This window comes from Streptopelia decaocto (genome assembly GCF_964273445.1).
Source record: "Streptopelia decaocto genome assembly, chromosome: 19".
Classification (NCBI taxonomy): domain Eukaryota; kingdom Metazoa; phylum Chordata; class Aves; order Columbiformes; family Columbidae; genus Streptopelia; species Streptopelia decaocto.
The window spans coordinates 5,020,688-5,045,893 of NC_138674.1; the positions used below are offsets into that span (position 1 = coordinate 5,020,688).

A 25,206-nucleotide genomic window follows, 5' to 3' on the forward strand; every position below is an offset into this window, starting at 1 on the left:
CAGGATAACAACTACTAACTTGATACAAGCATCTTGCTGCTGCAATACATTAATGACGTGGTCAGCACATCACAGTGACGTGAGGTATAAAGGTAAGAAATACAAAAATCTACTTTTCTGTCCTGTAGAATTGGGCACAGAAGCTTTTTTATGTTTTACCTGTTTCTGCTCAAACCAACGCTCACAGGGCTGGAAAGTTCCTGCTTTTCTTCCTTCAGCTGCCCCAAATTTTTCCTGGAAGACCGAAATAGCCATTTCCTTTCTGTAGCTTCTGTTCTTTTCCATTGCAGCCATCCCGGTGCGATTCGAGAAGCCGCTCCAGGACGTGCGTTGTCCTGAGGAAGAAGACGCCGTTTTCGAGTGTATCCTGCGCACCCCTTGCTACGACGCCGTGTGGCTGCACAGAACCCACCCCCTGGAGCCCAGCGAGAGGCACCAGATCTCCGCGACACCCGACGGCCTGACCCACAAGCTGGTTGTCAAAAACGTGGTGCCCGCCGACAACGGGATGTACACGCTGGACACGGGGCTCTGCTCCTCAAACGCCTGGCTTATCGTGGAGTGTAAGTGATGCTGCGTTATTCCCGTGGTGTCGAACTGAGGTGTGCTAAATGAAATGATACTCCTCTTACTGCCTGATTGCTCGTTGGGATGATTTTATGCTGAGAAATGAATTGTGGAGCTTCTAGTTCCTAAATTGTATTTGGAAAAATGGAAGTCTGGTTAGAGCCTATTTCCTCTTTGGAAGAGACAATTTTTTCCTATTGACTTATTTACTCTATAGCTACTTTGAAGTAGCATATTCTCCATCAGTTATCAAAAAATACTCCATATCACGTGTGGTCTTGATGAAACTGTCACTGTGAACACTGCACAGCACACAGGGGATCAAGGAGCTTTCCATCTTACCAATACTGTTCAATACTATCTTGTTGGAGAGTATTTTTCTTTCCAAAAGAGGTTAAACATGTTAGAAGAAGCTCAAAGGAAACACTCCTTTCGGTTCAAGCAGCTGGCTCATGGGTTTTTGCTGCTGAAAGGCAGTTGCTTTGGGTTCTTTTGGGATCCTGCTGCAGCAGGTGGTGATCTCTCTCATACCGCCTTGTTCATGACCTTTCAGAAACAGTGCAGGTTGAGTACAACATGTGAAGAAACTGCCCATGGGGTTCATTGAGTTGTTAATGCTAAAAATATTTGCCCTTTACCTAAGAAATGTAAAACTATGTCTGAATGTGATACTGAAAAAAATCAGGATTTGAATTGAATTGAAGATTATTTAAATATGTTATGTTTCTGTGTCCTAAAATGAAATTATAACAAATGCTAAAACGTTTTCTTTGGTTGTTGGTGCAGTACATGACCCATTAATTGTCTGTTCTTCTTTTTCTCTCTCTTTTCCTGTAAATTCTATCGCCTCCAATCGAACGACGCATCTTCAATACAGATGCCAAAGGAAAGAGGAGGCAGGATGGAGGAGACGAGAAAGAGCCATCCGAGCGGGTGAAAGAAACATCACCAGATAAAGACAGGGCTAAGAAAATTAGACGCAGAGAATATGATGGTGATGAAGATCATCCCATGGACACTGATGAGGAAAAAGATGGCTGGTACAGAAACGGTCAAGCCGGCGGTCAAGGCGGTTCTGTTGATGAAAGCCATATACTTTTGGGAAAAGAGAGGCTACGTAGAGTTGAGATAAAAGAAAAGACAGAGTCTGGGCAGGTTTCTGAAGCAGACCTAGATGGAGACGCAGTGATAAGCGATGGTCGTATCTTTGGGTTAAAAGGAGGATTAAGGTCTGTCCAAGGCAAGGACTCTGTGCCAGGCAGAGCAGATGTGGGTGGCAAGGATGGTCTGCCGGTGGGAGATGATATGATTGGAGTGAGTTTCAAGAGAGCAGGACAAGTAGGGGCTGCCCGGGGAAGGGCTGGCCTGGCACCCCATGCCGCCGGTCAGCTAGATCAGGAGGGAAAGCCTGGTTTGATGTACGGCCCAGATGGGCTTCCAGCTGGAGATGGATATGGCGCAGGAGGCAGACTGGTAGGGGAAATGGGGGCTTTGTATGGTCCAGATGGTCTCCCAGCTGGGGCTGGAATTGGTGGTGCTGGTGTAGCTGGTGCAGGAGGAGCTGGGTCTCCATACGGAAAGGATGGGCTTCCAGTTGGTGCTGGTCTTGGTGGAGCTGGTGCAGGGGGATTCGGGTCTCCTTATGGAAGGGATGGTCTCCCAGCTGGAGCTGGCATTGGTGGAGCTGGTACAGGCGGAGTTGGATTTCCCTATGGAAAGGATGGTCTCCCAGCTGGAGGTGATGCTGGTGTAGGGGGATTTGGAGCTGCTTATGGAAGGGATGGTCTCCCAGCTGGAGCTGGCATTGGTGGAGCTGGTACAGGTGGAGTTGGATTTCCCTATGGAAAGGATGGTCTCCCAGCTGGAGGTGGTGCTGGTGTAGCTGGTGTAGGGGGATTTGGGGCTCCTTATGGCAAGGATGGTCTTCCAGCTGGGGCTGATGTAGCTGGAGCAGGGGGAGTTGGATTTCCCTATGGCAAGGATGGTCTCCCAGCTGGAGCAGGAGTTGGCGAAGCTGGTGCAGGGGGATTTGGGGCTTCTTATGGAAAGGACGGACTCCCAGTCGGGGCTGTTGTTGGTGGTGCTGGTGTAGCTGGTGCAGGGGGAGTTGGGTCTCCCTATGGCAAGGATGGTCTCCCAGCTGGAGCAGGAGTAGGTGGAGCTGGTGCAGCTGGTGCGGGGGGATTTGGGGCTCCTTATGGAAAAGATGGACTCCCAGTCAGGGCTGGTCTTGGTGGTGCTGGTGTAACCGGTGCAGGAGGAGTTGGGTCTCCTTATGGAAAAGATGGTCTCCCAGCTGGAGCAGGTATTGGTGGTGCTGGTGTAGAGAGCTTAGGATCTCCATATGGAAAGGATGGTCTTCCAGCTGGAGGAGGTATTGGTGGAGCTGGTTCAGGGGGACTTGGATCTCCATATGGAATAGATGGTCTCCCAGCTGGGGCTGGTCTGGCTGGTGCTGTTGCAGGAGGAGCTGGGTTTCCCTATGGAAAGGATGGTCTTCCAGCTGGAGCAGGTGTTGCTGGTGCAGGGGGATTTGGGGCTCCTTATGGCAAGGATGGTCTCCCAGCTGGGGCTGGCATTGATGGTGCTGGTGTAGCTGGTGCAGGAGGAGTTGGGTATCCATATGGCAAGGATGGTCTCCCAGCTGGGGCTGGAATTGGTGGGGCTGGTGTAGCTGGTGCAGGAGGAGTTGGTTCCCCCTATGGAAAGGATGGTCTCCCAGCTGGGGCTGGAATTGGTGGTGCTGGTGTACCTGGTATAGGTGGAGTTGGGTCTCCATATGGAAAGGATGGCCTTCCAACTGGGGCTGGTGCTGGTCTAGCTGGTGTAGCTGGTGTAGGAGGAGTTTGGTCTCCATATGGAAAGGATGGTCTCCCAGCTGGGGCTGGTGCTGGTCTAGCTGGTGTAGCTGGTGCAGGGGGAGTTGGGTCCCCATATGGCAAGGATGGCCTTCCAACTGGGGCTGGTGCTGGTCTAGCTGGTGTAGCTGGTGCAGGGGGAGTTGGGTCTCCATATGGCAAGGATGGTCTCCCAGCTGGGGCTGGTCTAGGTGGTGCTGGTGTAGCTGGTGCAGGAGGAGTTGGGTCTCCATACGGCAAGGATGGTCTCCCAGCCGGGGCTGGACTTGGTGGTGTAGCTGGTGTAGGAGGAGTTGGGTTTCCATATGGCAAGGATGGTCTCCCAGCTGGGGCTGGTCTAGGTGGTGCTGGTGTTGCTGGCGCAGGAGGAGTTGGGTTTCCATATGGCAAGGATGGTCTCCCAGCTGGGGCTGGTCTAGGTGGTGCTGGTGTTGCTGGCGCAGGAGGAGTTGGGTTTCCATATGAAAAGGATGGTCTCCCAGCTGGGGCTGGTCTTGGTGGAGCTGGTGTAGCTGGTGCAGGGGGAGTTGGGGCTCCATATGGAAAGGATGGTCTCCCAGCTGGGGCTGGTCTAGGTGGTGCTGGTGTAGCTGGTGCAGGGGGAGTTGGTTCCCCCTATGGAAAGGATGGTCTCCCAGCTGGGGCTGGACTTGGTGGTGTAGCTGGTGTAGGAGGAGTTGGGGCTCCTTATGGCAAGGATGGTCTCCCAGCTGGGGCTGGTCTAGGTGGTGCTGGTGGTGCTGGTGCAGGAGGAGTTGGGTCTCCTTACGGAATGGATGGCCTTCCAGCTGGAGGAGGTATTGGTGGAGCTGGTATAGGAGTTGGGTCACCCTATGGAAAGGACGGTGTCCCAGCTGGAGCAGGTATTGGTGGTGCTGGTGTAGCGGGAGCGGCATCTCCGTATGGAAAGGATGGTCTCCCAGCTGGGGCTGGTATTGCTGGTGCTGGTATAGCTGGTGCAGGGGGATTTGGGGCTCCTTATGGAAAGGACGGACTCCCAGCTGGGGCTGGTGTAGCTGGTGCAGGGGGAGTTGGGGCTCCTTATGGAAAGGACGGACTCCCAGCTGGGGCTGGTATTGGTGGTGTAGCTGGTGCAGGGGGAGTTGGTGCTCCTTATGGAAAAGACGGTCTTCCAACTGGAGCGGGTATTGGTGGTGTAGCTGGTGAAGGAGTGGCTGGGATTCCTTATGGAAAGGATGGTCTCCCAGCTGGAGTTGGTCTTGGTGGGGCTGGTGTAGCTGGTGCAGGGGGAGTTGGGGAACCATATGGAAAGGATGGTCTCCCAGCTGGGGCTGGAATTGGTGGTGCTGGTGTAGCTGGTGCAGGGGGCTTTGGGTCTCCATATGGAAAGGATGGTCTTCCAGCTGGAGCAGGCTTTGCTGGAGCTGGTGTAGCTGGTGCAGGAGGAGTTGGTTCCCCCTATGGCAAGGATGGTCTCCCAGCTGGGGCTGGAATTGGTGGGGCTGGTGTAGCTGGTGCAGGAGGAGTTGGGTCTCCATACGGCAAGGATGGTCTCCCAGCTGGGGCTGGACTTGGTGGAGCTGGTACAGGGGGAGCTGTGGCTTCTTATGGCAAGGATGGTCTCCCAGCTGGAGTAGGTGCTGGTGTAGCTGGTGCAGGAGGAGTTGGGGCTCCATATGGAAAGGATGGTCTTCCGGCTGGGGTTGGTGCTGGTCTAGCTGGTGTAGCTGGTTCAGGGGGAGCTGGGTCTCCATATGGAAAGGATGGTCTTCCATCTGTGGCTGGTATTGCTGGTGCTGGTGTAGCTGGCGCAGGGGGAGCTGGGGCTCCTTATGGCAAGGATGGTCTCCCAGCTGGGGCTGCTGCTGGTGGTGCTGGTGTAGCTGGTGCAGGGGGAATTGGGTCTCCCTATGGAATAGATGGTCTCCCAGCCGGGGCTGGTGGTGCTGGTGCAGGGGGAGCTGGGGCTTCTTATGGAAAAGATGGTCTCCCAGCTGGAGTAGGTGTTGGTGGTGTTGGTGTAGCTGCTGCAGGGGGAGTTGGGTCTCCCTATGGCAAGGATGGTCTCCCAGCTGGGGCTGGTCTAGGTAGTGCTGGTGTAGCCGCTGCAGGGGGAGCTGGGTCTCCTTATGGAAAGGATGGTCTCCCAGCTGGGGCTGGAGCTGGTGTAGCTGGTGCAGGGGGAGTTGGGTCTCCTTATGGAAAGGATGGTCTCCCAGCTGGGGCTGGAGCTGGTGTAGCTGGTGTAGGAGGAGTTGGGGCTCCTTATGGAAAGGATGGTCTCCCAGCTGGGGCTGGTCTTGGTGGTGCTGGTGTAGCTGGTGCAGGAGGAGTTGGGTCACCATATGGAATGGATGGTTTCCCAGCCAGTGCTGGTGTAGCTGGTGCAGCTGGTGCAGGAGGAGTTGGGTCTCCCTATGGAAGGGATGGTGTCCCAGCTGGGGCTGGAATTGGTGGAGCTGGTGCAGGGGGACTCGGGTCTCCCTATGGAAGGGATGGTGTCCCAGCTGGAGCCGGTGCTGGTGGAGCTGGCGCAAGGGGCTTTGGTTCTTTCTATGGAAAGGACGGTCTCCCAGCTGGGTCTGTGGCGGGAGCTGCTCATATTCCTTATGGAGGTGAAGGAGTGATGGGATCTTACCCTGGCAGGGATTTTATGCTGGGCAGAGCTCCAGGATACATAGGTGGAGCAGGAGGAGATGGCTTTTCCTCAGAAGGTGGTGGCGTTGGTGGCTCTGCCATACGGAGTGCCGGGTCTCCCTATGACAAGGACAGCGGGTCCGGTGGAGCCAGGGCTGGCGTGGGTGGTGTGGGCAGGTTGGGAGGCGGTGACAGGGAGTTGCATTCGGTCCGTGGTAAAGACGGTGCGGCAGGTGCTGCTGGACGAGGTGGTGAACGTGGGCTGGACTCGCGTCCTGGCAAAGCTTCTCCGGGAGATGAAGCTGGGATGGGCACTGGCAGGGATCTCAGAGGAGCAGAGAGCAAAGGTGCAGCTCGTGACAGAGATTCAGTTTCAGGTCGAGATGCCAGGGGCGAGGGCAGAGATTCAGGAGAGTTAGGCTCCCGTTACGACAAAGATTCTGCGTGGAGTAGATCGCATAACAGATCTGTTCGCGGGAGGAGTTCAGGTGGTGTTGGTCAAGGCCCATCAGATTATGGTCAAGTGTCAGACCTTTACGCTGGACCTCCTTCGATAAACAAGAAAAAAGGGGAGCCCAGCTTTGAAATGAAAGCAAATGATTTATTGAAGATGCCGGAAAGTACAGAAAAAAGAAGACGTTATTGCCTGGATGATCTGAAAGGTTTGTGTGTAATTGATGACATCTATATTACTGGTCTTTGCATTTTAATACTCACATTCCTAATCCTGGAGAGACATTTAATCTCATGGTTTAGACAAATGTAGCTATATGTAGGAATTCGGTTATACCGCAATGCCTTCCGAATTCTACCACTGATTTGCTGTTTGACCTTAGACAATTTGCTTAGATCAAACTGCCTTAAAAGTCTAAATGATCTTTGTTGTAATTATCCAAACCAGTTATCATCTGTTCATTCAAATAAATTATTCAGATCCAGACTTGAGTTCACGAACGTACTGGTTCTCATATAGTTTCAAGGCATCTGTCCATGTTTCTTCGATATTATTCCAATTTAAAACCTATTGTTTCACTTTATTTCTTCTAACTTTTAGTGCAAGGATCTGTGTTTTTCCAAGTTCTGGGAACAAATCTGTGCCTGCTTATATTGGATTAATATGCACAGTGAATTTGTGCCACTGGCCCAGTGTTTTGGTGTTAAAGTCTGTCATGACTACAGCATATATGTTTGAAAAAGCTCTTTTCTCCTCACGTACACGTGTGTTTTCCTCCCTGCGTTTCTCTGTCAGCGTAACGCAGGGTTAGCGTCTTTTCAACCTTCTCTTTTCTGCACGTTCAGCTCTGCGCTGTTACGTCAACAAGCAGCTGCTGGATATCAGAGTTGTGAAAGGGGAACCGGCCGAGCTGTCTTGTGCTGTCAGTAAACCCGACGTGGTAGGAACCTGGTTTAAAGATGGATTAAAGGTAGGTGTCCTCTAGCTACTGTTATCTTGGGTTAGCAATGCTCTGTTCTCCGGCTCTACCTCTTATCAAGTGTCGCATCAAGGTGTCCCTCCCTCTCCCAGTCTGAGTAGGATTCTGCAGCCTGTTGATAATAAAATTCCTGATAGAAACCCAGCAAGATATCATCCCCTTCCTACTGCAAGACCGTACTGGTTTGACTGAAGGCAAGTTATTATAACTTTCTTCATGCAGTTAGAAACCTTTCCGCAGCTCGCGCTGTCATTGTTTGAATATTTAGTTTGAGAATAATAAGAGAACAGCCTGAGACATCATTAACGTTTTTCTTTGAGTAACTTTCCAGTGTCTTTGCATTGGAAAAAAGAGGATGTAAGAACTTACTGTTGTCTTTCTGAGCTCTCTGGCCGCAGGTGTGAGGCGGCTGGGAAGGGGACGTGGATGAGACAGACCTTGACTGACATCCAGGCTGGTCAATGAGAATATTCCGTGCCATCGGTGTCAGGCTTCATATTTAAGGAGAGCTAGGTTTTCTGGCTGGGGAAATAGAGACCCATTCTGGTTCCACTTCTTTACGGTGGAGTTCCATTCAGGAGTTCCCTTTAGTTCGGCTTTTTGCCGTTTTACCGTTTCACAGAGGCCTCTGGGCCTTTTTCTCTCCCTATGATCAGCTGTTCAGGACCAGATGTCTCTTGCTGGGACCGGCTGCCCGAAGTGGATGGAGTTCGTGAGGAATTGCATTGAGCATCTTTTATATATTATTTCCATTTTGTGTATGTTATTACTAGTAGCGGTAGCAAGGTGGGTGCTGGTCTCTGCTCCCCAGGAACAAGCGCCAGGAGCAGAGGAAACGGCCTCAAGTTGCACCAGGAGGTTGAGGTTGGATGTGGGGAACAATTTCTTCCCCAAAGGGCTGTGGGGCATTGGAACAGGCTGCCCAGGGCAGTGCTGCAGTCACCATCCCTGGAGGGTTGGACAGACAGACATGAGGTTCTCAGGACATGGGGCAGTGCCAGGGGTGGGGGAATGGTTGGACTCCACGATCTTGAGGGTCTCTTCCAACCTAAATGACTCTGTGATTCTAGGAGTATGATATTGTTACTTTATTAAGCTGTGTTTATCTGAATCCATGAGTTTCTCCCTTCCCTTTCAATTCTCTCAGGTGTGATTTGGGGGAGTGAGTGCCTTTGATTGCTGTGTTAAACCATGGCAAAGACATTTCCATTCTCCTGACAACGGGAGGCTTTGTGTTTTTCCTTCTTTTTTACAGAAGGAGATGGTGTGGGTCTCTTTCTTGCGATGCAATCCTTTTTCTTGGCGAATGAGAGGAATATGCAAAAAGCAAGGGGAATTTTCAAAGAATCTTTCGGGCAGGCATAATGCAAAGGATGCTCTTCCAAATTAGTGCTTAAAGTCAAGCATAGACACTGTATTCCATGTTCCAAAACAACACCGAAGAAATGCCAGTTGTAGGATCCAGATGATACTGTAGGAGTTCTGAGGTGTCATATTGAGCGTCGGCCAAAGTTTTCACCATTAAGAATAGCAAGAGAGAGCTTGGAGATTTTACTAAAATTTATTTTAATGGATTTTGAATCAAGTCTTTGTGGAGTTAGCAATGCTTACTTGCAACATGTACTTACTTGAGTAATCTCAGAATATTATTGTAATGAAATATCCTTGTCATTCGTAAGTCTTGTGTATGTCCCGTTATAGTTTGGATTGCCCTTTTTTTCCTTTTTAAGAGTGTGTCTCTGCTCTCCCTTGTAGTTGACAAGCATGGAAGGAGTTGTCTTTGAAAAGGAAGGTCTAGTCCACAAACTAGTTATTAACAAAGTGGAAGATATTCATGCTGGGAAATACAGGTTTGAAGGTGGTGATATAAAAACTGAAGCTTCAATCTTTGTGGAAGGTGAGTCCATCCCAAGTACCAGTGCAGCATGCTGGCCCCTGTGCTTGAAAAATAACATGTTTTCTCAGAGACCTGGAGTTGGTTATTGATACAACTTTATACTAAAGAATTGCCAGGTAAATGGGAGGTAGTTTTGTACAGGTTGGTGCATTTTGTATTTACAAATTTGACTAAGGAGCCTTCCTGAATAACTTGTATCATTAACTCAAAGATATTAGGGTGCACATAGCACTTTATCAAAGACTCCTCATTCTTTTCTTTAGTGTATTGCCTATGAAAAAGCTGCTCCGGTGAAAGGAGCACTGTGATACCACAAATAATTTGTGATAATTATCCTGGAGCAAAATACATATAAGTATGTGAAGCACTGAGCATGCAACTAAAGGTGAAGGTCCAGATGTTGTGACCTTCTGAGCATTATCGGCAGCATCATGAGGGGAGCCCTTCCCTTCAAGGGGAGCTTTATCCTCTTTGAATTGCAGTTTTTAATGACCTTGTATTGTCTGCTTAGATCCTCCACAGGTTGACAAAGTGGTCCTCAATAACTTAACGAGTGTTCCTACTGTGGCCAAGGCAGGACAGCCGGTCAAGATCAAGATCCCTTTCCAGGGCCGGTTGCCCATCAGAGCCACGTGGCTCAAGGACAAGATGGAGCTGGCGGATGATGCCCGGATTCGTGTCGATAAAACCGACACCTTTACCATGCTGTCCATTCCCAGCAGCGACAGGAAGGACTGTGGGGATTACAAAGTCAGGCTGAAGAACGACAGCGGGGTCGTGGAGATCGACTTAAAGCTTGTGGTAGTAGGTAAGAGCCCCGTAACATCCGCTGAGGCTTTCATTGGAAAGCTTAGGCAGGGAACCCGTTAACACTGCTGATGGTCTTATTTAGAGCTACTGGGTGTTCCAAGATGAACAAAGCTATACCTTTTCCACTTAATTGGAGTACAAGCAAACATTGCTGACGTGTTTCTTGCCCTTTAGTGACACAAATGTAGTTGGGTTTTGCACAGCCTTGGCAGCTGAACAGTGGGTGACTGTGGGAGATGGGACTGTGTGCAACAAGCAAATCTAAAATAGATTTGCAAGGCCAAATTCAGCCCTACCAGAAATGTCTGTGCCGTTTTGGAAGACCAGAAATGGTGTTCTTCCTTCTAAGCAAGCTGAATTGGTGCAATGCTTATAAGAACAATTAACCCTTGGAGCAATGACCTGCTTTCCACTAGCAAAAGCTGGAAGAGTGGAAGTTTTGAAGGGGCAATTCCAATGCCCAGCCCTCCTTCTGCAAACTGAGTCTCAGCCTGGTGAGCAAGAGACAGTGTCTGCTCCAAACCCAGCAGCACGTCTGGTTCTGGAGCCAACACGCGGTCTCTGTGCGTTCGTCTTTTCAGACAAGCCCCAACCACCTGCCGGACCCATCAAAATCGTAGAAAGCTCTGCAAACGACATCACCATTCAGTGGAATCCCCCAAAGGATGACGGGGGCAAACCGCTACAAAGGTACATCGTGGAGAGACAGCAGATGGGGAAGAACGAGTGGGAGACTTTGGGAGAGACCCCCAAGAGCTGCACCACCTTCACGACTAACAAAGTGGAGCAAGACATGAGCTACTACTTCAGGGTGAGAGCTGTGAACGCCGAGGGAACGAGCGATGCGCTGGAATCGGGTGAAGTGAAGGCCGTCAGCAAAGGTAAGGAAGAACTTTTCATAACTGTTCGACAGCTACCTGGGAAGTTCGTTATCAAAGCTGACATCAAAGCAAGCTCACTGCATTTTGGGTTTTGCTACAGATCTGGACTTGAATTGTGGCTGTGAAGTCGTCACGCAAATCTGTGGAGGTTGTGTGAGACTAGATGTGTGTTTTGGGCTTTGGTGATGCTGAGCGAGGTAGTGTTGTGTTCTCAGTTATGCTCCATTCTGAACTGGAAAGCAAGTTTCATGGGGGAAATGCAATATATGTCAAGATCAGTGAAAATTTTTCCTGGGGTGGCTACAAAAGTAACATGTGAGGCCTTTTCTTAACTCTACAGGCAAAGGAGTGTCTCTGTATATGCAGCATTTTTCAGTATGATCACTTATTTCCCCTGATTTCCAAACAACCAATTCTATTCTGTGTCCTTGAGTGAATTAAAGTACTAGAAGGGTTTTGCCATGAGCATGAATGTAGTACTAGAGAGAAAGCAATGCTCTATTCTGTTTCTAATTTTCTTCTTACTATGTTCTCCTCGTGCTTATGAGAAGCCCTGCGTATTGAGTGCAGAGGGATAAGAAAATTCATTCCATTCTATCATTAGAAGCAAGAATAACACTGACTTTTCCTACCGTGTAAGAATGTACATGCCTCACAATCCATAGGCTGAAAGTAGAATTGTCAGTCCTGATGACAGCAAATCATTCATGAAAAGGAAATTCAGGAATAGAGGTCCGTGCTGCGTCTTGTTTGTGTAGGAAATGGGATACACAGCTTCAGGTCTCAGTCATATAAATACCTTGGGGAAACTAGAAGAAATGCCACGGAACAGTTGGTTATTTTGCAATAAAAAAGTACCTGCTAATAATGAAGCACTAATCTCTTTCTAGCTACACCTGGTGCCCCGGATCCCCCTGAGATTGTCAGTGCCAGCAAAGACACCATCACAATAACCTGGAAAGCACCTCGTAAGACTGGCAGTTCCCGAATTGTGGGATACATTGTGCAAAAGCGCAAGAAGGGCACCGTGACCTGGCTGCCGGTCAACAACGCGCCTGTAGCAGGTAGGGAGCTCACATCCTGGAAGGCATGAGAGAGAGAAAAAGGCCAGCTGGGTTCAGGAGGCAGCATGCTGATCTTTGTGGAGTTACTGCCTTTTAACTCCTTCCTTTCTGCTTAGATCTTATACTTTTTCTCATCGGTGTTTTTCCTCTTGAGCTGCTGATTGTCCCCATCATGTTACCCTTGCCTGGAGTTTTACCATTTGATCTTTCGCAGCTCTAGTGTATGTGTGTTTTCATAAGGTTTTTCCACAAGTGAGGTTACCCAGCTGTGCCATAGCAAAGCCAGGCCTTGGTTTTATATACAGCCCAATGCCTGGGAGGAGGTTTATGATGTTTTTTCTAGACTGTGTGCAAGTGTATGGCTGGAGAAGAGTGCAGACAAGCTCACCACTCCATCCTGGGGCATAGCTCTTCTACAGATAATCTATTGTCTTTCATTTCTGGAACTAAAGTCTTCATATGCAGAACTACTGTCCTCACTCCTCACACTGGGAACTTGGCAGCCAAGAATTTAAAAATGCAAGGAAGATTAAAAAAACAAGTGATGTGTATGAGCTCTAAAACACGTTTTGACTATAGCTGTCAATTATCTATCAGTTGCCAGCTAGGACTTCTTATCTGGTATAGAAGGGTTTGGGTTATCCCATGAGGAAAAGCAGTATTTATCATTTCTCTAACTTCAAAGCTCTCAGATGCTGTTTGATTTGGAAGGGAATACAATGGACATGTCCCAGAAGGGCACACACACTAGGATAAGGAAGGGCAGGGGAATCGGCGACAGCCCCTGTGAATTATTCAGTCACAGCTCTACGTGGAGTAAAGTCCAACACTTTTGCCTCCCCTTTTCCTGCTTGGGGATCACCTGAACCAACACTCTCCTTTTCTTTCTGCAGACAAGAAGCTGAAAATGACCAATCTCAAGCGAGGGCTGCAGTACGAATTCCGGGTGGCAGCTGTCAATGCCGCTGGCATGGGAGATGCCAGCGAACCGTCACAGGCTGTGTTTGCAAGGGATTCCACCAGTAAGTGCACTGACCCCCCTCCTGCTGTGTTGGGGGTACATAAAGCTGCCGATGTAGACTGGTGATCTTAGTGGACGGGCGATGTTTTTAAGTAACTTCTAAAAGTATGTGAAGACAAAGATCAAGTCGTTGGGGAATGTTTAGTGGCTGAGAACCCACATTCAGCTTGAGGAAGGAATGGAAGGGTTTCCTCTGAGATGTGCAGATGTGGCAGATTCCCTGCGTGGGAGTTGTGTGCAGTGGGGAGCAGCGTTCTGGATGGGCTGCACACCAGGTCAGGAGTGCTACGGATTGTACTACATGGCTGGTAGGAGTAGGCACCTGCGTCCAGCTGTGGACAATTGGGACAATCACACAGACCGGTTGAGATTGAAGGCACCTCTGGAGATCACCCAGTCCAACCCACCTGCTAACGCAGGGTCACCAGAGCAGATCACACAGGGTCAGTCCAGGTGGGTTTGAATGTCTCCAGAGAAGGAAGGACAAGGTGGAGCCAGGACAGTAGGGTGCACTTCAAGAATGTTGAGAAATCTCAGGAAGTGATTGAAAAGAAGAGACAGAAATCATAGAAAAATAATTTAAATAACATTTCTCTTCCAGAACCTCCAGGTCAAGTGCAGGACCTTAAAGTGAGCAGCAGTAACGGCACTAGTATCACCCTGACATGGAAGAGACCTGAATCAAAAGACGGGTTTGATGTGAAAGGCTATGAGGTAGAGATGCGGTCGTACAACAACCTCAACTGGACCAAATGCAATGCTCTTCCCATAGAGGCGACCACTTACACGATTAAAGGCCTCCAAGCCAAGGAGACGTACTTCCTACGGGTGAGAGCCCTCAATGACAGTGGCGCAGGAGAAGCTGCGGAGCTGGAAGCTTGTGTTAAAGATGCTCCCCCAGTAGGTGAGTCCAAGTGGGCTGCTATCAGAATGCACGAGGTTGTTCTAGAGGTAACAGGATGCAGACGAGGTCTGTAGGTCATTGTGAGGAGCTGCTTTCAAGTTCCACACTGTAGCAGAATCAACAGGATCCCAGAACCCCAGGCTGGTGGGGTTGCAGGAGCTCTGTAGATCCCCAGCCCAGCCCTGCTCACGCAGGGTCACAGAGCAGATCACACAGGTGGGTCCAGGCGGTTTGAATGTCTCAGAGAAGGAGACTCCACACCCGCTCTGGGCAGCCTGGGCCAGGCTCTGGCACCTCCCAGCAAACAAGTTTCTGCTCATGTTCACATGGAGCCTCCTGTGTTTCAGTCTGTGCCCGTTGCCCCTCACCCTGGCGTTGGGCACCACTGAACAGAGTCTGGTCCATCCTCTGACACCCACCCTGAGATATTGATCCCATTGATCAGATCCCTCTCAGCTTCTCTTCTCCAGCTCAACAGCCCCAGCCCTCTCAGTGTTTCCTCATCAGAAAGATGCTCCAGACCCCTCAGCATCTCTGTGTCCCTCCGCTGGACTCTCTCCAGTAATTCCTTGTCCTTATTTTTAAGAAGTTCAGTCCAGTTTCCTGAGGATGTTCTGTATTGTGCATATATTTCATAAGCGTCCATTGCAATTTCCTTTTCTCCAGATGTCATTTTACACCAAAGATCATCCATGTGGTGGGTAAAGTGTGTCAAAGAGCCGATTTCTCTGTGATTGAGACATCACATGTAGACAAACATGGCTGGGATTGTATTTTGATGTCACTTCCATCGTTTAGTCACAGTGATAAATAAATAGTAATAGATTTTGAAAGGGTTGAACTCTGGTTCTGAATCAAGGAGCTTTTTTTTTCCACAGTACCACAGAGTTTATCACAGACAGGTTGTCAGAACGGGGTGTTGAACACACATATGGGTTTGTCAGCCAGTGACTCTCTAAGAATTTACAACTTTTCCTAGTAACCTCCATCTTTTCCAGTTGCTCCCAGGTTACTGATAGACGACACAGTGAAAAACCTCCTGGTTGTAAAAGCAGGGAATACCATCCGAGTTACCATTCCCTTTGAAGTAAGTGTTCCAACGCGTCTGTAAGAATTCCCCGTCTGTTTTTATGTTGTAGTCAATCACAGACATGAAAACCAAGCCGCTGTTTTCTTGGCACGGATGTTTGTTTACAAGCCACTGGGCAAATCCTTTAACCTGCCAGCGCTGAATATACTTTCAGCAGGAGGAAAACAGAACAAGAATTCAGCTGTCACTCTTGGCACTGGTGTTTTATGAGATTATGGTCATTCACTAACCGCAGCAAACAAGGCACAATGCTGCCCATCCAACCATATCGATATTATCCTCATCCGGATCTAATCTGTCATACTTAGAGTTTAAAAACCAGTTCCCCTCTGACTCCCTCAGAAGGCCTTGGGGTAGCATTTCTAGGAACGTCCTCTTGACCGTGTTTGTCTTACTAAGCAAGACTTAACGTACGATTTGAGAAATCAATGCCAACAGAACGTAGGAGCAACACAGGTAAGGTCTGGGATATCGAGAAGAGGTCGATGAAATGTGTGTATTTTCTGACCTGTCTCCTAATCTCTTGGAGAACAGAGACCACAGATGGAAATAAAGACTCTGAGGATGTGTTGGTTCTTTTTTTCTTTCCAAAAAGCAGCAGATCTTTTAAAAAGTAGAAAACACTAACTCGTGATGTCATCCATTGTTCTTGATCTATTAGAGCACACCTTGTTTGATGTGGTTAACTTTACTACGACAGCATTCATAAAAGACACAGAGAAAAAGTTGTGAAGATACTTTAGAGCAGCCCTTTATCCAGAGCTCTTAGATCATCTTGGATCTGTATTTCTAAGTATTAATATATAATATATAAGCACTGCGGACAGGATAATGAAGGTAAAGATGTAAAGACACACTCGAGCGGACTGTAACTCATGTTGTTGTTTACAGGCATCTCCAGACCCAGTGGTGACCTGGTTAAAGGATGGGCTTTCTCTCTCAAACCGGGCTACGATCAACACTGAAAACGGTACCACCCAGCTGCTCATTGGAGCAGCCGAGTTCCCCGACAGCGGCACCTACACCATCGAGCTCCAGAACAGCTTGGGGAAAAGAGAAACGTTCACCTTCCAAGTTCAAGTTACAGGTAACTCCCTCACACACAGATTTACTGCGAGGAGGCATAGGCAACACACCAAGTCTGGTCACTTGGCGATATCACTTGGCCACGTCTGCAGGACTGATTAAATGATGCTTGGCATCCAGGGTGACTCTGCTTAAAAAGGGAGGGTGGTGCAAACCCCAGGAGAGCAGTTCGTGCTTTTTCCAGCTGTCTAAGGTCAGTGAGAGCAGGCTGTAGGACTGCCGTGGCTTAACACGAGCTAGCAATACAACCACAATAACCCCTCACTCACCCCCACCAAATAGGGGAGAGAATTGAAAGGGAAGGGAGAAACGTGGATTGAGATAAACACAGTTTAATAAAATAACAAAATACTAATGCACCACTAGTAAATATATATGTATAATAGAAATAAAAGATACTCAAAGCAATTCCTCTTGAACTCTGTTCAGACGGAGCAACCAGTCCCAGAAGGCAGCACCTGGTCCCGAACAGCTGATCCTATTAGAGACAATAAAAGGAAAAAAGGCTCAGAAACCTGTGCAAAATGGCAAAAGGCTGAACTTAACGTCCTGAACAGAATTCCCCTGGCTCTGACAAAAGGAGCGAAGAAGAACACAAGAGAGAGAGAGAGAGATGGGAAGATCCCGACTCTCCTTAAATGTGCAGCATGGGACTAATGGGCTGGAATACTCTTATTGATCAATCTGGGTGTCAGTCAAGTTCTGTCCATCCATCCCCTTTCCTCGCTGCCTCACACCTGTGTGCAGAGCTCAGAACATCCTCGGCTCTCAGATCAGAGCAATTAAAAACATTAACTCTGCCCCGGGGTGTTATCTCTTGTTCTCAAACTGAGTCCCAATAATGACCATGCTAGCTATGAAAAAGAAAGGTTTCTAATTGCATGAAGAATAGTAACTCATTTTCAGTTAAACCAGCACAAGGACATTAGTCATAACTATAAAAACTCTACACGCTGTGTCCTTAAGAAGTGAATAAGTTCAGCAGTACAAACATTGTGTCCAGTTCTGGGCCCCTGTGTAACCTCATCTGGGTGTTCCTGCTCCATGGGGGGATTGCACTGGATGAGCTTTCCAGGGCCCTTCCAACCCCTGACACTCTGGGATTCTGTGACTCTGTGAACCCTCATGTCCATTTATCCATAAGAAGGGGAGGAAGCCCAGCTGTGCAGATACTCAGTTCATAGCAAATCAGCTCATGTGACTGGAGAAGGAATCAGATTTTGGTCCCTTCTAATCACACACTCCAGACACACACTCAAAGCTTTTCAGGTTCTGCACTGTGCCGCTTTCCCCACATCTTTAATATTATTTACCTGATCTAACAGATATCCCACAACCGCCTGGACCTATTCAGCTGTACGAGAACGTGCCCAATACAGTGACAGTCGCCTGGGAGCCGTCGGCCTCCGAGAAATGGGAACGAGATCTTTACTACACGGTCCTGAAACGCGAGTCGCAGAAGGGTGTGTGGCGCGTGGTGGGCGACCTGATCTACAACAACAAGTTCACGTTCACCAAGCTGATCCCAGGCCGGGAGTACTACTTTAGAGTCGTGGCGAAAAATAACTTGGGAGCCAGCGGTCCGTCTGAAACTGTGCAGCCTTGGAGGATTAAGAAAACAAAGGGTAAAGCAGCTTTTATCTGCGTGTTGTCGTGTTTTGTTGCTTTTATTTATTCTAACATACCATCCTGAAATGGGTCTCTCCTCCTGTGAACATTTAGTTGCCCAGAACAAGGATGCGTAGAGGTACCTTCAGAAATTCCAGTCTGGCACGGAAGGCTTGTCCTTCCCCCATTGACTTTGTGCAGATACATCCTTTATTTCCAACCATTATATCACATAATTAATCACAAAATTAATTGCCAACACAATCTAAGGCTTAAGTTTTGCAGAAACCAAAGTTTCTGACTTCAGAGTTAAACTCTGGCTAACTTGAGGTGAAACACAGATTACAATCCACAGGCGCGCAGATCTCTGGCGATTTGCAGTGCAGACATTGTGCACAACCAAGTGTCACGATTGAAAACCAGCCCTGTAAACCCTGATTCTGTTGCTGTGGGGCATCATCTCACCGTGTGCTTGTCCATCCTTGTTTTTTGTTGCTTTTTTACAGTTGAATTCCACGTCAAACCACAGCAATACAGGGGTGTTAATCACAAGCAACCCCCCAGATTCCTCGTCCCGTTGAAGCCTCATGTGGTGACGACCGGGAGCGAGTGCCGGATGAGCTGTGCGGTGGGGGGCTGTCCCCCCCCAAAGATCACCTGGTACAAGGACAGCAGAGACCTCTCCAACGACCCCACCTATTTCTGCACAAACGACTTTGGCGTCTGCTCCCTGGTTGTCCTGGGTGTCACGAAACACGACGAAGGGGAGTATATGGCAGAAGCCACCAATGAATTGGGCCGTACATTCTGCAAAGCCTTCCTCACTATTAAAGGTAACAATCTTTAATTGTTCTTCCTCATCGTGTGATGGCAAGATATGTCATTACTGTCAAGATGCCTTAAAAATGGTAGCCATATAGCTTTATTTACTGACAAGAGCAGTCTCCTATAAGGCAGTATATTATTTAATTAACCTACTAGTGATCACGTATGAAACACAAATAGAAATGAAAAGGCACACGTGAGAAAAACACTTGATTGCTGCTTGAGCCAGAAGTCTTGGTTGACCTTGAGCAAATTTTCGGGAAAAAAATCTCATCTTCATTTAGTAAGATAATAAGATATAACATATCATGTTAATAAGATAATATCTCAGATTTTTTGACAGTCCAGGAGCTTCAGAATAGAAGATCCTGCGATATGTGCGAGGTCTGGTGCAGTGATGGGGAAAAAGCTGGTGTTAGGTGGCCAAAGGCGATGAGAAGGGAGGAGAGAGAGGAACATGGTGTGAGTTAAACAGGGTGTGAATAGAGAATCAGTGTGGTTGGCTGAGGATATACGGTACATATACTTACAGGTAAATATCATTGGCAATTTTATTCAGTTCATTAGGAAATATCCTTTCCTTTGAGTCAATTATTTTCCATTTTAATACAATTCAGGGATTATATGAGCGGAGAAATGAGTCAGTTAAATCCCTGTAGCCCTTTTATAGACCTTGGTCTCTTTGACACCGTAACGTTTCACATCCTTCTTCCACTACACATTATGGATTGTCTCCCTCATTGCAATATCAACCGACTTCTCTCTTTCCCTTCTTTTCAGACTCCACCCTGTAGCACGACGTTCCCGAGGACATCTCTGCACTACTACACGATGGGAAGGTTGTCGCTGAGAACTGGCTCTGTACAACAGCTGTGTATTTATTTTCAGATGTGCATTATAGTCCGAGTGCTTTAATTTCAGATCCAGTAGTTGCTATCTTGAACGTGATGCTGCGTTGTAGTCTAAATGGGGGAAAACAAAGCTTTGAGAGAGTTGGATCGTTTGGTAATGATCATGGCTTTCCACTAGACCTTTGAAACACAGATGGGAGACTTCAGGAACACAGAAGATGAGAGGAAAACTCATTGGCCAAAATGAACTTTCCATGGAGAACACAGGTGTGAGCAATCGTTCATACACCACTCACCCGCTGCCCGGCTGCAACAAGAATATTTCTTGACACCAGAGATCTAAGATGACGACCTTTTTGCATGAGGTTTTCTAATCTGAAGCAATCGGTTTAGATTCCCTGTAATTCTCAGCAGGATTCCGGACTCTGGTAGAAGCATTTCTGCATGTATTCCACTACCAGTAGCAGCTAAGTATATAATTTCCCTTAACCTCTAAGTTGAAAAGAGTCTCTGCCTGCTGGTTTTATCTGGGCAAGAGATAAATTCGCAGACTAGGGTAACGTGGGGTAGTGCAAAACACGTCGATGGGAATGAACGGAAATCTAGAACCAGCTGTATTAGTGTGTGCAGATCAATGCTGTACTTAAACGGCTAAAAAAGGGTGTCGGTCCTAAACTACCACAATAGTATCATCGTTGAAACAGAACTGCCCTTACCTCCTGATGTTGCTAGAATGTTTTTGCCTAATGCAAAAAAGAGGTTAAAAATCTGTTGTGTTTGAGCAGAAAGAGGTACCACCAGAGATCCTCTGCATGCCTGGGGATTCCATCACTGAGCGGAGGACGAGACTGGAAAGCAAAAATGAACGATTATAGCAGTGTAGCCTTACCACCAAAGGTACTTTGATGACAGCAGCTACAAGACAGGAGAATCTGGATCAAAGACTCAAAGCCACTGGATCCTCAGCCAGCCAGTCAAACATTTGCGTGGGGCTGACATGTTCTTTTTGATTGTCTTTTGTACAATGTTGTACAGACATAGCAACAGTAGATGATGAAATTAAACCATAGTTCAGTAAAACCTACCGTGAGTAAGTGTTTATTTTGGAGCAGGAAGTGCAGCCAGTTCCTGGATGCCAAACTGTGGCTATTGCAACAGTGATTTCATGTGTAATGGCCACATGAGTTAACCCCTCACCCTGTATTGTGCATGTAAGTTGCTGTTTAGTCTTGGAAGAACAGAAGAACAACAGATATAAGGCTTTTTGAAGTTCATTTCTCGCTAATATCTAAGCATGCTGATAGGGTGGCAGAGTAGTGCGGTCTAATTATGCAAATTATGTTCAAAAATATAATAATGTGCATGGCAGCATAAGCCAACGACTTATTGATCAGGATGTACCCATGGCAAGGGATCTCACCTCTTCCATAGAGCAACAATACCAGCTGATACTGGGAACATTGATGTTGCCTGTTAAGCAAGGATCATTTTATTTACACCATGATAACTGTCACCACTGTATTGTGACCCCTGTCTCTTGTCTAGGTGGTGCCAAAGAGTCTCCCTGGCAGCAATCACCCAGTCACTGGCACAGCTGAGAGAGGAATCGTGCTGGAGAGAGGTCAGAGGAGGGAACGGAGCTGGTGAGGGGCTGGAGAACAATCCCTATGAGGAGCGGCTGAGGGAGCTGGGGGGTTCAGCTGGAGAACAGGAGCTGAGGGGAGACCTTCTGATCTCTGAACTGCCTGAAAGGAGCTTGGAGCCAGGGGGGGTCGGGCTCTGCTCCCCAGGAACAAGCGCCAGGAGCAGAGGAAACGGCCTCAAGTTGCACCAGGGGAGGTTGAGGTTGGATGTGGGGAACAATTTCTTCCCCAAAGGGCTGTGGGGCACTGGAACAGGCTGCCCAGGGCAGTGCTGGAGTCACCATCCCTGGAGGGCTGGACAGACGGACATGAGGTTCTCAGGACATGGGGCAGGGACAGGGGTGGAGGAACAGGTGGACTCGATGATCTTGAGGGTCTTTTCCAACCAAAATGACTTTGTGATTCTATGAGCATAACACCAAAGTATAAAGGCAGCCAAAGGTCTTTGCTGCGCTCTCCGTGGCCACACAGACAGCCCAGTGCCCCCACGGGAGCAGGTGTCACCAGCTCAAGTTGTAAGGACAATGCGAGATCTCCCCAGTCCAGCTCCAAGCCGATCCTAACCCTACCCCAGCCCGAGCTGGGCTTGTTTCCAGCATGGTTGTGAACTGAGGCCACGGCTCTGTGCTCAGGCAGTGCTGATAAACCCTCTTGCATCCCTGGTGCTGCTCATTTACCACCGGCTTGGCAGGAAGATCTCATGCCATGGTCCCTGTGTGCTGGGAAACTGCTCTCAGCACCCTGGGAGTGGCTGAACTCGTACTCCAGTTTGCTGGCATTTAGAGAAATCAGTGCCTATAACCTGGTCTGCGTCCCTTTTTCATGGTTTGCTTCCACTCTTTGTCATTGCTGTTTGACTTTGGAAGCCGGTAACTGTGAAGTTGGGGTCAGTCTGATGGCTCTTCCTTCCAGGAACTGCTTCTAACAATCCACGGACATTGTACAGGTGCCCCAGCCTGTGGCTTCATGTCCCCAGGGGCACAGTGGGGCTGCTGGCACCTGTCTGGCCGTCCCTCAGAGCCGCTCTCCCAGATTCCCAACTGATGAGGGAGCAGCAATACCAGATTAGTGGAGTTTGTCTCTAAAACCAGGTGATGAGCATGGAGCAGAGCAATGCTGCCCAGCCGGGAGGGACACACGAGCTCCGCTGCCAATCCCACCCCAGGTGGAGGACGCAGGGCGTGTTGGTGAATGTGCCTCTGCCAGCGCTTGGATTTTTTTCACTCTTCTTCATAGGTAAGGCTGGGCCTGGCTAATTCTGACGTCTGTATCACTGTTCAGGGTGAGCAGCTGGTCCAGCTTGGGATGAACAAGCTGGAGAGCAGGTTTCAACCGCATAAGAGCAAAGTCCTTTCCTAGCCCTTGTGTGCATGAAGGTGGATCGTGCTCAGGCGGAAAGCAGGTCCTCACACAGGAGCCATGCGTGGCAGTAGGTGTGTTCAGTGTATTCAGCTGATTTGCAGCAAAAAATACTCTTTTGCTCGGACTCCAACTTCTGTGATCTTTGGTGACTTGGAGAATGCGATCACATCTGCTCAGAAATCAGCAGTGCTTGTCCATGCTGTTTTCTGAGCGCTAATGTCGGCCCTGGGGGGACTCTCTGGACCTTCTTTCTTTCATTTTCCCTTCTTGCTCAGCAAATGCTTTTCTCTGTCCATCACAGTCGGTGGCCAAGGTTATGGGGCAGAAGGGCCTTGAGTCTTCTCTGCATGTTCCCACTCTGCTGTGCACTGTAGATGTCCGTGTCTGTACGTCCGCCCTGTACAGCCGTGTGTCCTGGCTCCCTTCTCTCCAGGACAGCGCTGGTGGGGCACAGGCCTCATTTTTGTGGCTGAAGTCCTCTAGAAGGGGACACTGCTGCGGTCCTGCCTCTGTGTGCACCCCAGAGTTTAACGGCGGTTTGGATGACGGTCATTTGGCTGCTGGCGGGAGGTGGAGTGGGGTGCTGGTGTCCTTGGGAAGCCTTTTGACGTGAAGATCATCCATGGATGTGGCAGCGAATCATCCTTCTGCACGGAAGGTCCGGCTGTCTCGGTGTCTGTTCACGAGCAGCCCGTGGGGTTGAATTCAGGGTCCTTTCCCCTTTGGGAAGGAAAAGTCCTTTCCAGCTCTAGGGGGTTCACAGCCCATCCTCCTGACAGGGCAAGATGGTGATGGATTGACACTGTGCAGCCCTTGGAGCAGCATCTGCCAACATCTGCACCCATCTCCTGGATGTGGCTGCTGCAGGAGAGGACTCGGTTGCCTCTGGATGTGGCAGCGCTCACAGGGAGCTGAGCCTCTGGAGCAGCCTCTGTTCATGCTCCTCCCTGACTTGGTAACCGATCCCATCCCTTCATCTCCAGGGAGTGGTGCTGCAGGACTGCAGAGCCCTCCAGCTCTCCCCAGGGACAAGGCAGAGGGTTTTCCAGCCTGGGAGGCTCTGCAATTCCAGCTCCTCAGAGGCTTGAGACACTTTAGAGCCCAAACACCCTCCATGAGGCTTCGTTTAAGAGCTGCCATTGGTGTGTCTAATCCCTGGCTAGAGGGATGATGAGATCAAAACATCCTTCCTGGATGGTGAGATGAGAGCAGGTGTAGCTCTGTGCTCAAGGGTGCCCTGGCAGCCTCTCCCCCAAACCTTTGAGTGTTGTGCTTTTCCATAGGTTCCTGTAGCCTGGACCCAAACATCATCATCTCTGCTTCTAAACCCTGTCCCTCCCTTTGCTCCTGTGCAGGGTCAGTGCAGCTGGTCCGGAGATGCTGCTGGAGCTCCCAGGGGAGGTGAGAAAAGCACAAACACCACACGCAGAGGGGTTCACAGGCTGCAGAGGTAGGAATTCCACTTAAATTTGGGAAGAAACTTCTTCTCAGTGAGGGTGGTAGAGCCTGGCCCAGGCTGCCCAGGGGGGTTGTGGAGTCTCCTTCTCTGCAGACATTCCAACCCGCCTGGACACCTTCCTGTGTAACCTCATCTGGGTGTTCCTGCTCCATGGGGGGGATTGCACTGGATGAGCTTTCCAGGTCCCTTCCAACCCCTGACATTCTGGGATTCTGTGACTCTGTGAATTCACCCTGCATGGGAGGGCGCAGCCGTGTTCCCCTGTCCCGCTGTGTCCCCTCTGTGCCCTGCTCAGCTCTGGCTGCGTGGCTGGAGGATGGAGAGACCTGGGAGTGGAGCGTGGGTGCACACAAGCTGCTCTGGTTTGCATGAACCCCTTGGTCACCAGCCCAGGGCAGCATCATGAGGTGGGGCAGGATGGGGTTGTGCCTTCACTTAAATCCAGCTTAGTGTCTTGCCTTAGGTGGGAGAACTAGAGGCCGAACTGCTCTGGTCTGCTTTCAGCCTCCCATAGAATCGCAGAGTCATGTTGGTTGGAAGAGACCCTCAAGCTCATTGAGTCCAACTGTTCCCCCACCCCTGGCACTGCCCCATGTCCCTGAGAACCTCATCTCTGTCTGTTCAACCCTCCAGTGATGGTGACTCCACCACTGCCCTGGACAGCCTGTTCCAGTGGCTAGAGCCTAGGTCTGAGGCTCCATGGCTCCCCTCCTTTCCTCAGTCTTGGGTAAGATTTATTCTTGGGACAGCACCTCACCCACATCAGAGGGATGAACTCAACACTGGCCACAGCATTGCCCACTTTTGAAGGTTGTAGTCCCAACTTCAGAGCATCCTGTAGCAGCTACAGCAGGACAGTGGCCAGGGAAGGATGCTTTGTGCTGGAGGATGCTGGTTTGGGTAGCGGCCCCTCCTGGGCAGGGTGAATGGGAACCCAATGGGATTTGAGTTGCTCCGTGGCTTCCTGGAGGCACCTACTCTGCAGGGTCAGCTTTGCTTCATTTGTTCAAGGGAAGTAAAAGGAACTTGATCTGTTCCTCCACTGTGTCTGTTGGCGGAGGACAGACATGGCGCTAGGTGGAAGACAAGATGGACCCACTGACTCTGTTGGTCCTGGATCTGCACTGGTTGCCCCTTCCCTTCCTGGAGTACTGGGGTTCTCCATGGGCAGGGATGATGCTCCAAGGGGGGAAGCTCCACTTCTACCAGGTTTCCCCATCCTTATGCTTTGTCCTCATGGGTTCGGGAT

The 25,206-nt window shown here is 49.3% G+C and overlaps 1 protein-coding gene across 4 annotated transcripts in view; it reads left to right on the forward strand.

Annotated features, from left to right (window-relative positions):
- Window positions 1-20,577, forward strand: part of IGFN1 (immunoglobulin like and fibronectin type III domain containing 1) — a 39,383-nt gene extending 18,806 nt beyond the window's left edge. For all 4 annotated transcript variants that reach the window (XM_082068902.1, XM_082068903.1, XM_082068904.1 and 1 more), the window contains 14 exons: window positions 291-563; window positions 1,445-6,685; window positions 7,323-7,447; window positions 9,212-9,353; window positions 9,865-10,161; window positions 10,745-11,044; window positions 11,935-12,108; window positions 13,002-13,130; window positions 13,731-14,033; window positions 15,032-15,120; window positions 16,015-16,210; window positions 17,535-17,834; window positions 18,324-18,650; window positions 19,423-20,577. In XM_082068902.1, the coding sequence (XP_081925028.1) occupies window positions 291-563; window positions 1,445-6,685; window positions 7,323-7,447; window positions 9,212-9,353; window positions 9,865-10,161; window positions 10,745-11,044; window positions 11,935-12,108; window positions 13,002-13,130; window positions 13,731-14,033; window positions 15,032-15,120; window positions 16,015-16,210; window positions 17,535-17,834; window positions 18,324-18,650; window positions 19,423-19,436 (7,910 nt within the window). In that variant the 3' untranslated portion in view covers window positions 19,437-20,577. The remainder of the gene's footprint in view (window positions 1-290; window positions 564-1,444; window positions 6,686-7,322; window positions 7,448-9,211; window positions 9,354-9,864; window positions 10,162-10,744; window positions 11,045-11,934; window positions 12,109-13,001; window positions 13,131-13,730; window positions 14,034-15,031; window positions 15,121-16,014; window positions 16,211-17,534; window positions 17,835-18,323; window positions 18,651-19,422) is intronic.
- Window positions 20,578-25,206: the final 4,629 nt, after the last annotated feature.